The 14,283-nt window shown below is 43.2% G+C and overlaps 1 protein-coding gene across 3 annotated transcripts in view; it reads right to left on the bottom strand.

Moving 5' to 3' along the window:
* The window catches only part of LOC115142357 (voltage-dependent calcium channel subunit alpha-2/delta-2-like), a 344,103-nt gene that overhangs the window by 178,291 nt on the left and 151,529 nt on the right, over positions 1–14,283 (bottom strand). For all 3 annotated transcript variants that reach the window (XM_065001983.1, XM_065001986.1, XM_065001984.1), the window contains exon 4: positions 3,687–3,746. In XM_065001983.1, the coding sequence (XP_064858055.1) occupies positions 3,687–3,746 (60 nt within the window). The remainder of the gene's footprint in view (positions 1–3,686; positions 3,747–14,283) is intronic.

Here is a 14,283-nt window from a genome sequence, read left to right as displayed (position 1 = left end):
ATGCCTGCCCTGACCTCGAGCCTGTCTGACCATTCTGCCTGCCCTGACCTCGAGCCTGTCTGACCATTCTGCCTGCCCTGACCTCGAGCCTGTCTGACCATTCTGCCTGCCCTGACCTCGAGCCTGTCTGACCATTCTGCCTGCCCTGACCTCGAGTCTGTCTGACCATTCTGCCTGCTCTGACCTCGAGCCTGTCTGACCATTATGCCTGCCCTGACCTCGAGCCTGTCTGACCATTCTGCCTGCCCTGACCTCGAGCCTGTCTGACCATTCTGCCTGCCCTGACCTCGAGCCTGTCTGACCATTCTGCCTGCCCTGACCTCGAGCCTGTCTGACCATTCTGCCTGCCCTGACCTCGAGCCTGTCTGACCTTTCTGCCTGCCCTGACCTCGAGCCTGTCTGACCATTCTGCCTGCCCTGACCTCGAGCCTGTCTGACCATTCTGCCTGCCCTGACCTCGAGCCAGTCTGACCATTCTGCCTGCCCTGACCTCGAGCGTGTCTGACCATTCTGCCTGCCCTGACCTCGAGTCTGTCTGACCATTCTGCCTGCTCTGACCTCGAGCCTGTCTGACCATTATGCCTGCCCTGACCTCGAGCCTGTCTGACCATTCTGCCTGCCCTGACCTCGAGCCTGTCTGACCATTCTGCCTGCCCTGACCTCGAGCCTGTCTGACCATTCTGCCTGCCCTGACATCGAGCCTGCCTGACCATTATGCCTGCCCTGACCTCGAGTCTGCCTGACCATTATGCCTGCCCTGACCTCGAGCCTGCCTTCCCATTCTGCCTGCCCTGACCTCGAGTCTGCCTGACCATTATGCCTGCCCTGACCTCGAGCCTGCCTGCCCATTCTGCCTGCCCTGACCTCGAGTCTGCCTGCCACTCTGTACCTCTTGGACCTCTTGGCTTACCTCTTGGCTTAAGGACAACAAGGTCAAGGTATTGGAGTGGCCAAATTTGTGGGCAGAACTGAAAAAGCATGCGAGCAAGGAGGCCTACAAATCTGACTCAGTTACATCAGCTCTGTCAGGAGGAATGGGCCAAAATTCACCCAACTTATTGTGGGAGCTTGTGGAAGGCTACCCGAAACGTTTGACCCAAGTTAAACAATTTAAAGGCAATTGCAACCAAATACTAATTGACCCACTGGGAATAAATCACTCTCTACAATTATTCTGACATTTCACATTCTTAAAATGAAGTGGTGATCGTAACTGATCTAAGACAGAGAATTTTTACTAGGATTAAATTTCAGGAATTGTGAAAAACTGAGTTTAAATGTATTTGGCTAAGGTGTATGTAAACTTCCGACTTCATCTGTATATATATGACTGTAATGTGAAATGATTTAGGGGCTGGTTCTTGTAGTCATTAGCCCTGGGGCCCTGCTACTAAAAAGCAAAGACCCAAGAGAATGCATCCAGAGACAATACAATCAAATTAATGGTCTGGAAAGAGACCCTGACAGAGCTGAGATAGGATGACCTATGACCTTGAGAAATCAGGAGCAATCAAACACTTTAATGTCTATTTCACACACCATTTAATTGCAATGGATTTAAAACCCTGAACGACCATCGCAACAGGTGTTATGACCACCAACAGTCCAAAGGTCAAAATGTTGGACCATCGGGGTGATCATATTACCAACCCAGGCACCATCGTCATAGTTACAATAGGAAGAAGAAAGAAGCGTGGTCTGTCGTTACGGAAACAGATGCGACAGCAGGAAGAGGGAACAGCCATATCATTGAGTCGTATGATGTCTCTGGTGTTATTGAACATAGAAGATGGGCCAGATCAGGTAGGTAGCAGAGTGTAAACACACACACACACACACACACACACACACACACACACACACACACACACACACACACATAGACAAACACAAATTCTACTGTCTGTCTTACATAAACACCATTCTCTCAGAGTCTGACAGCTTGCTCTACCGGTTAGTTTAAGATGCTCTGCGCTGTTCCTAATATGCCAAAAGATCATGCCCCCTAATCTAATTACAGTGTCATTCAGTCGAGTGTTCACCCAAAAGGAAATTAGAAAAGCACACCAAATCTAAAAGCATATCTGCCTCTCCCCTCCCTCCCCCTCTCCCCCTCGCAACAAGTTTGTTTTAATGGTTTCCCAGTCGCTCCTGCCTAGATTCATTACCTGGTCTAATTATAAAGGCAAATGAAATCAGCTCCAATACATTATTAGTATTTGCAACAATATGATATTTTCTAACTGTTTTCATGGCTGATTAAAGACATGGACAGATAAGAAAAAACTGTGGAGGGAGGGGAAGGGGTGAGGGTCAGACAGAAGGAGAGAGACAGAGGGATGAGGTAGAGAGATAATGGGAGAGAGAGAGAAAGAGAGAGAGAGAGGAAGTGAGTGGGAAAGGGAGAGAGCTGGCTTTTCCACTTGAAGAGACGGTGAAACCATATTGGATGCAGTTACCTATGAACAGGTGTGCTGTGTGAGGGCACTGTGACCCAAATGCAACTACCTGCATGGGTACACATCCGATTGAGCAACATTAAAGCTGACCAGCTGGCCACAGGCAGACAGAGATGAAGGCATCAGTCCTGCCCGGCCCTGAGCAAAGGGGACAGATGCACTGACAGACAGAACCACCCTGGGTTGGTGGGAACAGCGGGTGGAGAGAGGTGCAGGCACTGCCACCCCCAAACTTCAGCTTCAGTGTAAGAGAGGTGCAGGCACTGCCACCCCCAAACTTCAGCTTCAGTGTAAGAGAGGTGCAGGCACTGCCACCCCCAAACTTCGGCTTCAGTGTAAGAGAGGTGCAGGCACTGCCGCCCCCAAACTTCAGCTTCAGTGTAAGAGAGGTGCAGGCACTGCCACCCCCAAACTTCAGCTTCAGTGTATGAGAGGTGCAGGCACTGCCACCCCCAAACTTCGGCTTCAGTGTAAGCGACCATGAATAAAAATGGACTTCGCTGGGAAGTATGGCTCATAATAATTTGTTTAAAATCAGTTAAAGCCTATTCTCAAATATCCCCTGGGAGGCGAGGGGTTAAAAATCAATTTGTGGTAAGTGTACCATGACAGCTAGCCCGTATCCCTGGAGACAGAAGATACACACACACACACTCCCCGCTGTTGTATCTTGTGATGGGTGTGAGAATGAGTGTGTGTGTGTATATATATACGGGGCATCTGTGTGTTTGTAAATCTGTGAATGAGTGGAGCACACACACAAACAGACACATACAGATACACACACAAACGCACCAAAAACACGCATCAAACACACACAAAACACAAGCCAAGTAACACTGAAAGTTCTGAGATGTAGACATTAACAGGGAGTGGTGTTCTGCTGTGTTAAAGGTCAGGTGTTGGAAAGTACAAAGTTCAACCTGCTTTGGCCTTACACGCACAACACAGATTCACCATTATGTAGAAATAGGCCGTGGGACATTATCAAATGCTCAAACATACATAAAACATCTTCACTCTGGGTGGTGCATGTGAGTGTGTACATGTGCCTGTAATTCTGATAGCATTGACATTTAAAAGACAACAAAATACAGGTTGTGTTACTTTGGTGGATAAATGTAAATATGAAGAGACAGATAGAGTGCGAGATGGGTAGAAATATGGATGAAATGGTGAGAGAAAGAGAGAGAGAGAGTGCGAGAGAGGGGGAGGCTCTAACTTTACCTTGATACTGTCCAGCCAGGGAAAATCTGTCTGCAGCTGCTCCGCCTCCCTGGCCAGCCTCTATACAGGAAACACACATGAAGCAGAGGTCAGGGTCAAGGGTCAATACAGAGGTCAGGGTTAAAGGCTCCTCTGGTTCAGTGGGTAGGTGTCAGAGTGTGTGGTTGTGTGTGTGTGCCAACCTGTTCTCTAGAGAAAACACTAAGTGAACTAAGTGCTGTTCATAGACTGTATAATTCTAGAGGCAGTGACTGGTGCCAAGCTCAGCATGCTCCTCAATGGGCTTACACATTTCTCCTAACTGTCAGGGGAATTTCATTTCTGTAAGGCGCAAGCTAAATGACTACAATTTCAGACCATGCACTGTAGCAAAATGGTGCCAGACATATTTAGGCTAGCTATAGTGTGTTGGAGAAAAACTGTGATTACAACGGTGTTATTCCAAGGGGTAATACAGTTAGCATTTGGAGTGGAGAAGGTGAGGGCCATTGAATAACATGAACATGTTGAATAAAATGTCACTTTTCCAAACCAAAAGGACAAGGAATTTTTGTCAAATGCCTTTCCGTGGCTAAAGGGGTTCAGTGCAATGTTGCTTGCTTTATTTTCGTATTCTCTGCACGTTTTTCTCATTTTGGTTGCTAACTATTAATAGTTATAATATAGGTCTGACATAATTAATTGCACAGGGATTATAACATGGAGTATTACTGTCTATGTGTAGAGGCTTATGGGCGACAGACAATATCTTGTCGCCTAATGGCAAAATAGAGTGAGTCTCTAAAGAGACAGTCTCTTCCCTGTGTCTGCATGGTACCATGCCTCAGTACTGTGTCTAGGTTTCCTCTCTGTTCCCACTTCAACCCCCTAGGGAAATATCTGGTTTGCGTCCCCTATCAGCCAGTCAGCCAGCCAGTCAGCCAGCCAGTCAACCAGCCAGTCAGCCAACCAGTCATCCACCCAGCCAGACAGGCAGCCAGCCAGTCAGTCAGTCAGCCTGCCAGCCACACAGTCCCTGGGCTAGAAAATGACAAACCCTTTTTAGACTCCCACTAAGTGGACTTTCATTTCTGGTACATCATCAAAGGGACCACATTCCCCAAGCACATTTTCTTCTCTCCTAAAGGACGGACAGTGATAAACTCTCGTTAGAGAAAGAAGTGTCCTATTTCTGTCTGAAGGTCCACCCCCCGAGCCCCCCATCACCAAGACCCTCCCACTCACAGCTAGCCAGACCTAGCCCCTCCTACTCCGTTTATGATATCACTAACCTTGTTAGTGAAACAATAGCTGAATGCCAGGATCATAAGGGTCTTAATCACCTGAATGAGGATTATATTAAGAAACAATGAAATGCAGATTTTATTCAGTCACTACTAATGAGGTGAACCAGTGAAACAATGACACATACAGCAGAGCTAATTAGTCTAATGAAATGATCGCCACAAAGTTCATTAAAGGAAACTTCCTCAGTTGTGTGACAGTGTGGCGTTGTGTATACAACGGAGGGGTCAACCTAGCTAAAGGGCACTCTTGAGTGTTTGTAATCCAACAGTTTTCAATTAGCGATCAACAGTGGAGTATGCTGCTGGCTAAACAATTACTTCCAGATTCGACACTGCTCTGAACTGTCCTGAGAACTGAACATATGGCTAAAGGGTTAGCTCTCTATGCCACATATGGCAAAACAATAACAGATGTAAGTGAGAACCTTTTGTCTCACCCTTCATGTATAGTATGACTTTGCATATACTGTAAATGATTTGTGAATGCTTATGAAGATATAAAGCCTTTACGAGTTGTTGTTTTTCTAAAGTGGGACCTTTCAATGCCAAACGGTGGTAGTCCGTCAATACGTCTCTGTCTATCTGTGACGTCTCTTCAAGGAGACGGAAATTATATAAAGGAGAAGAGGACATGAATCATGATGAATGAGGAAATACAAATGTAGTCCATGACACTGCATATGAAGAATGGTTCCTCCCTCCTTCTCTGTCCTTCCTTCCTGATGATCTGTCTTCTTCCTCAGTCGTCTGTTTCTCTGGCTTCTTCCTCAGTCGTCTGTTTCTCTGGCTTCTTCCTCAGTCGTCTGTTTCTCTGGCTTCTTCCTCAGTCGTCTGTTTCTCTGGCTTCTTCCTCAGTCGTCTGTTTCTCTGGCTTCTTCCTCAGTCGTCTGTTTCTCTGGCTTCTTCCTCTCGTCTGTTTCTCTGGCTTCTTCCTCAGTCGTCTGTTTCTCTGGCTTCTTTCTCAGTCGTCTGTTTCTCTGGCTTCTTCCTCAGTCGTCTGTTTCTCTGGCTTCTTCCTCAGTCGTCTGTTTCTCTGGCTTCTTCCTCAGTTGTCTGTTTCTCTGGCTTCTTCCTCAGTCGTCTGTTTCTCTGGCTTCTTCCTCAGTCGTCTGTTTCTCTGGCTTCTTCCTCAGTCGTCTGTTTCTCTGGCTTCTTCCTCAGTCGTCTGTTTCTCTGGCTTCTTCCTCAGTCGTCTGTTTCTCTGGCTTCTTCCTCAGTCGTCTGTTTCTCTGGCTTCTTTCTCAGTATTGTGTTTTTACAGTCTCTCAGTAAGGCTCCATGTCTCTGGGCCGTATCTCTCCTCTAGCAGCTTAAAGTAGTACCTCCCTGCTCCAAAACAGCCATGTGTCTTCATGTGTCTCTCCTTACTGCGTGTTGGCCCAGATGAATGGGCTACACAAACAGACCATGAATCAGACTGAGAGACGGACTTAGTGCAGCTGGATGAGCATAGTGAGATCAGAACAGTACAGAACAGATAAGACCAGTACAGCACAGGCCGGCCAACACAGTACAGAGACATGGACCCAGTCTAACTACTGTAACACAGCACAGTCCAGCAGTTTCAATATCACTCCTTTAATGTCTCTAACACCATCTATATCACTGATGGTGATGCTACAGACAAGGTCAAGCAGTAGAAACACTATGTGCTGTCCAACAGAGTGCTTTACTGTAGCTATACATCTCCAACCCTTCACACTATATAATCGACTAGCTGACATTATTACTGTACTGTACAAGAGGTGGATGGATCATCACAGCTGTTTGTTCAGTCCTTGTCTGTGATGTTACTGCAAGCCTGGCGGATCCGAGGATCTCTCTCTCACGATCTCTCTCTCTCTATCTCTCTGTCTCTCTCTCACTTCTAAACTTGTGGAACTTAAAAGCCATAATGAAAAGCTCAGTGAGAGGCGATTAGCACATTTAATATTCCTAACTGTTCTATTTGCTCTGTTTCAGAAGGAGAGTGGTTTAATCACTCAAAGTTGTGTTATTTTAGGAGGAATGACAGCATACCAGGGTCCAGCCATGTCATGCTGTGTTGAGCCCACTAAACGACACACCACACCGTAACGCCTGCCCCGCCCACCCGCCTGTCTGATTTCTGCAGTGAGTTAGGGTCCTCCAGTCCAGACCCCACACAGCCGGCCTGTGTGACAATAAGGTCACTCAGCACAACACATTGTTCTCCGGGTTGATCTCGAGGGCACTCGAAAAACAACACTACACAAGCCACTCAACAAAACCCACTGTGTTAAGTCTGTGTGATTGCAGCGGCAGTGTATTGCGGCACTCAACACCTGTTTATTGACCTCTAAACACTGTGTCTGGGTGACATACAGTAGTCTGCAATAACATAGGGCCCTTAACACTGCGCATGACTGCTAAAGGTGGTTCGATAACATCCCCACAGTGACATCTGCAGTTAGCAAAGCACCAAAAACAAGTCTGCTCTGACTTCCTGCCTGTCAATCTTACCAGTGACCAAGTGAGCATTCAGACACTTCCTTCACATAAGGTTAAATCTACCAGTTGGTCAGCAGTATTTTGCCTGAGTCCTATCACCCTGTGTCCAGTAGGGGGAGAAGCTCCAGTCTGACTGGACCAGTGGTCCTCCTCAGCAGCCAGCCAGTTGAGCCTGTTAGAGTGAGTGCAGTCCGTCTGCAGAGAGAGTCCATTATGTCTGTCTCTCTTCTAGCACTGGGCTGGGATTATGGTCAATCATAGAAATCACTCAGTCCCACAACCACCACCACAGATGGAGGGACTTTCAGCTCCAGAATTTAAAACATCTCAGACTAACTCTTTCTCTCTCTTTCTGTCTCCCCCATTATTTTATCTCTTCCTCTTGCTTTATCCTCCATCATATGCCGTACATAACCTGTCACTTTCTCTCCATCTGTCTTACTTTCTACCTATCAGCAGGGTTTTACCCCTCCTCTAACTTGGTCTCAATCTAACCACAAGACTATTTCCAGCCACTTAAAGTGACTTTAAAAAATACTGTCAATTAATAAATCAATCATCGATTACTCTCTGAGAAGAACAGAGAAGTATATTGTGTACAGTACAATGATGTATTCATGGACCCTTCTAGAGTCGGCTTCCTATTCCGCAACAAAGCCTCCTTCACTCACGCCGCCAAACTTACCCTAGTAAAACTGACTATCCTACCGATCCTCAACTTCGGCGATGTCATTTACAAAATAGCTTCCAATACTCTACTCTGCAAACTGGATGCAGTTTATCACAGTGCCATCCGTTTTGTTACTAAAGCACCTTATACCACCCACCACTGCGACCTGTATGCTCTAGTCGGCTGGCCCTCGCTACATATTCGTCGCCAGACCCACTGGCTCCAGGTCATCTACAAGTCCATGCTAGGTAAATCTCCACCTTATCTCAGTTCACTGGTCACGATGGCAACACCCACCCGTAGCACGCGCTCCAGCAGGTGTATCTCACTGATCATCCCTAAAGCCAACACCTCATTTGGCCGCCTTTCATTCCAGTTCTCTGCTGCCTGTGACTGGAACGAATTGCAAAAATCGCTGAAGTTGGAGACTTTTATCCCCCTCACCAACTTTAAACATTGGCTATCTGAGCAGCTAACTGAACGCTGCAGCTGTACATAGTCTATCGGTAAATAGCCCACCCAATTTACCTACCTCATCCCCATACTGTTTTTATTTATTTACTTTTCTGCTCTTTTGCACACCAGTATCTCTACCTGTACATGACCATCTGATCATTTATCACTCCAGTGTTAATCTGCAAAATTGTAATTATTCGCCTACCTCCTCATGCATTTTGCACACAATGTATATAGACTCTTTTTTTCCTACTGTGTTATTGACTTGTTAATTGTTTACTCCATGTGTAACTCTGTGTTGTCTGTTCACACTGCAGGTCGCAGTTGTAAATGAGAACTTGTTCTCAACTAGCCTACCTGGTTAAATAAAGGTGAAATAAAAAAATACAAATAAATGTACTGTACATGATTGCATCATTGTACTGTACACCCTTGAAATGAATGCAAGTGGGAACACAGCATTGATGTGGACCTCACGCATTGGCATATTGTCATGTATGTTCTCCTAATTAGACTAAGCCCTATAATGAGAGACATCCAATGTGAAGTTCTGATTCCTGTGCTGAGAGGACAGTGATAACATGACCATACTGTTCTCTCCTCAGAGAGACACAACAATATGAAGGTCAATAATGAGGAGAAATAATGACCCTTAATCCCAGGTCCCTGGTTGCTCTCCCATATGCAGCTGGGCATTGTAGTTCTTCTGAGCTGGCTTGGAATGAGGAAGTGCGTGGATGGGAGAAAGACCCTGCGGGTGTGGTTGGGAGACCCGGTCTCTGTTCTGTGGTCCAAAGAGACCTGTGGCGGGCCCGTTCTGCAGAGGCTGTGTGCGTAGTGCTATTATAGCCCTGTGCAGAGATAATCCCTGCCTTTGTTTCCCCCTAATCTTCCCCTTCCCTCCACAACGGAAATTATATCACTTCCTCTTGCATTTCCCCGCTCCTCATCACTAAGCATGCAGTCTGTCTGTCTGTCTCTCTCTCGCTCTGCCGTTTCCACAGAGACCAGTTACTATACAGACCAAGCAGCATGCTGCCACCTACCCACCACAGCACTAGTAGAACACCCGATTTCTATAGCAGAACGCCAGATTTCTATAGCAGAACACCAGATTTCTATAGCAGAACACCAGATTTCTATAGCAGAACACCAGATTTCTATTGCAGAACACCAGATTTATATAGTAGAACACCAGATTTCTATAGAACACCAGATTTCTATAGCAGAACACCAGATTTCTATAGAACACCAGATTTATATAGTAGAACACCAGATTTCTATAGAACACCAGATTTCTATAGCAGAACACCAGATTTCTATAGTAGAACACCAGATTTCTATAGAACACCAGATTTCTATAGCAGAACACCAGATTTCTATAGTAGAACACCAGATTTCTATAGAACACCAGATTTCTATAGCAGAACACCAGATTTCTATAGCAGAACACCAGATTTCTATAGCAGAACGCCAGATTTCTATAGCAGAACACCAGATTTCTATAGCAGAACACCAGATCTCTATAGCAGAATACCCGATTTCTATAGCAGAACGCCAGATTTCTATAGCAGAACACCAGATTTCTATAGCAGAACGCCAGATTTCTATAGCAGAACACCAGATTTCTATAGCAGAACACCAGATTTCTATAGAAGAAAACCCCATTTCTATAGCAGAACACCAGATTTCTATAGCAGAACACCAGATTTCTATAGCAGAACACCAGATTTCTATAGAACACCAGATTTCTATAGAACACCAGATTTATATAGAACACCAGATTTCTATAGAACACCAGATTTATATAGTAGAACACCAGATTTCTATAGAACACCAGATTTCTATAGCAGAACACCAGATTTCTATAGAACATCAGATTTATATAGTAGAACACCAGATTTATATAGAACACCAGATTTCTATAGAAGAACACCAGATTTATATAGAACACCAGATTTACATAGTAGAACACCAGATTTATATAGCAGAACACCAGATTTATATAGAACACCAGATTTACATAGTAGAACACCAGATTTCTATAGCAGAACACCAGATTTATATAGAACACCAGATTTACATAGTAGAACACCAGATTTCTATAGAACACCAGATTTCTATAGCAGAACACCAGATTTCTATAGAACACCAGATTTCTATAGCAGAACACCAGATTTCTATAGCAGAACACCAGATTTCTATAGCAGAACGCCAGATCTCTATAGCAGAATACCCGATTTCTATAGCAGAACGCCAGATTTCTATAGCAGAACACCAGATTTCTATAGCAGAATGCCAGATTTCTATAGCAGAACACCAGATTTCTATAGCAGAACACCAGATTTCTATAGAAGAATACCCCATTTCTATAGCAGAACACCAGATTTCTATAGCAGAACACCCAATTTCTATAGAACACCAGATTTCTATAGCAGAACACCAGATTTCTATAGCAGAACACCAGATTTCTATAGCAGAACGCCAGATCTCTATAGCAGAATACCCGATTTCTATAGCAGAACGCCAGATTTCTATAGCAGAACACCAGATTTCTATAGCAGAATGCCAGATTTCTATAGCAGAACACCAGATTTCTATAGCAGAACACCAGATTTCTATAGAAGAATACCCCATTTCTATAGCAGAACACCAGATTTCTATAGCAGAACACCCAATTTCTATAGAACACCAGATTTCTATAGCAGAACACAAGATTTCTATAGTAGAACACCAGATTTCTATAGAACACCAGATTTCTATAGCAGAACACCAGATTTCTATAGCAGAACACCAGATTTCTATAGCAGAACGCCAGATTTCTATAGCAGAACACCAGATTTCTATAGCAGAACACCAGATCTCTATAGCAGAATACCCGATTTCTATAGCAGAACGCCAGATTTCTATAGCAGAACACCAGATTTCTATAGCAGAACGCCAGATTTCTATAGCAGAACACCAGATTTCTATAGCAGAACACCAGATTTCTATAGAAGAAAACCCCATTTCTATAGCAGAACACCAGATTTCTATAGCAGAACACCAGATTTCTATAGCAGAACACCAGATTTCTATAGAACACCAGATTTATATAGAACACCAGATTTCTATAGAACACCAGATTTATATAGTAGAACACCAGATTTCTATAGAACACCAGATTTCTATAGCAGAACACCAGATTTCTATAGAACACCAGATTTATATAGTAGAACACCAGATTTATATAGAACACCAGATTTCTATAGAAGAACACCAGATTTATATAGAACACCAGATTTACATAGTAGAACACCAGATTTATATAGCAGAACACCAGATTTATATAGAACACCAGATTTACATAGTAGAACACCAGATTTCTATAGCAGAACACCAGATTTATATAGAACACCAGATTTACATAGTAGAACACCAGATTTCTATAGAACACCAGATTTCTATAGCAGAACACCAGATTTCTATAGAACACCAGATTTCTATAGCAGAACACCAGATTTCTATAGCAGAACACCAGATTTCTATAGCAGAACGCCAGATCTCTATAGCAGAATACCCGATTTCTATAGCAGAACGCCAGATTTCTATAGCAGAACACCAGATTTCTATAGCAGAATGCCAGATTTCTATAGCAGAACACCAGATTTCTATAGCAGAACACCAGATTTCTATAGAAGAATACCCCATTTCTATAGCAGAACACCAGATTTCTATAGCAGAACACCCAATTTCTATAGAACACCAGATTTCTATAGCAGAACACCAGATTTCTATAGCAGAACACCAGATTTCTATAGCAGAACGCCAGATCTCTATAGCAGAATACCCGATTTCTATAGCAGAACGCCAGATTTCTATAGCAGAACACCAGATTTCTATAGCAGAATGCCAGATTTCTATAGCAGAACACCAGATTTCTATAGCAGAACACCAGATTTCTATAGAAGAATACCCCATTTCTATAGCAGAACACCAGATTTCTATAGCAGAACACCCAATTTCTATAGAACACCAGATTTATATAGTAGAACACCAGATTTCTATAGAAGAATAACATATTTCTAAAGAACACCAGCTTTCTATACTAGAACACCAGATTTATATAGAAGAATACCATATTTATATAGAACACCAGCTTTCTATAGTAGAACACCAGATTTCTATAGAAGAATAACATATTTCTAAAGAACACCAGCTTTCTATAGTAGAACACCAGATTTATATAGCAGAACACCAGATTTATATAGCAGAACACCAGATTTCTATAGAACACCAGATTTCTATAGCAGAACACCAGATTTCTATAGAACACCAGATTTCTATAGCAGAACACCACATTTCTATAGCAGGACATCATATTTCTATAGCAGAACACCAGATTTCTATAGCAGAACACCAGATTTCTATAGAAGAATAACATATTTCTAAAGAACACCAGATTTATATAGAAGAACACCAGATTTATATAGAACACCAGATTTACATAGTAGAACACCAGATTTATATAGCAGAACACCAGATTTATATAGAACACCAGATTTACATAGTAGAACACCAGATTTCTATAGCAGAACACCAGATTTATATAGAACACCAGATTTACATAGTAGAACACCAGATTTCTATAGAACACCAGATTTCTATAGCAGAACACCAGATTTCTATAGAACACCAGATTTCTATAGCAGAACACCAGATTTCTATAGCAGAACACCAGATTTCTATAGCAGAACGCCAGATCTCTATAGCAGAATACCCGATTTCTATAGCAGAACGCCAGATTTCTATAGCAGAACACCAGATTTCTATAGCAGAATGCCAGATTTCTATAGCAGAACACCAGATTTCTATAGCAGAACACCAGATTTCTATAGAAGAATACCCCATTTCTATAGCAGAACACCAGATTTCTATAGCAGAACACCCAATTTCTATAGAACACCAGATTTCTATAGCAGAACACCAGATTTCTATAGCAGAACACCAGATTTCTATAGCAGAACGCCAGATCTCTATAGCAGAATACCCGATTTCTATAGCAGAACGCCAGATTTCTATAGCAGAACACCAGATTTCTATAGCAGAATGCCAGATTTCTATAGCAGAACACCAGATTTCTATAGCAGAACACCAGATTTCTATAGAAGAATACCCCATTTCTATAGCAGAACACCAGATTTCTATAGCAGAACACCCAATTTCTATAGAACACCAGATTTCTATAGCAGAACACAAGATTTCTATAGTAGAACACCAGATTTCTATAGAACACCAGATTTCTATAGCAGAACACCAGATTTCTATAGCAGAACACCAGATTTCTATAGCAGAACGCCAGATTTCTATAGCAGAACACCAGATTTCTATAGCAGAACACCAGATCTCTATAGCAGAATACCCGATTTCTATAGCAGAACGCCAGATTTCTATAGCAGAACACCAGATTTCTATAGCAGAACGCCAGATTTCTATAGCAGAACACCAGATTTCTATAGCAGAACACCAGATTTCTATAGAAGAAAACCCCATTTCTATAGCAGAACACCAGATTTCTATAGCAGAACACCAGATTTCTATAGCAGAACACCAGATTTCTATAGAACACCAGATTTATATAGAACACCAGATTTCTATAGAACACCAGATTTATATAGTAGAACACCAGATTTCTATAGAACACCAGATTTCTATAGCAGAACACCAGATTTCTATA

Source organism: Oncorhynchus nerka, linkage group LG15 (assembly GCF_034236695.1).
Source record: "Oncorhynchus nerka isolate Pitt River linkage group LG15, Oner_Uvic_2.0, whole genome shotgun sequence".
In the NCBI taxonomy this organism is placed as follows: Eukaryota; Metazoa; Chordata; class Actinopteri; order Salmoniformes; family Salmonidae; genus Oncorhynchus; species Oncorhynchus nerka.
Note: the sequence above shows the minus strand (reverse complement) of the source record. Positions and strands in the feature narration are given on the sequence as shown.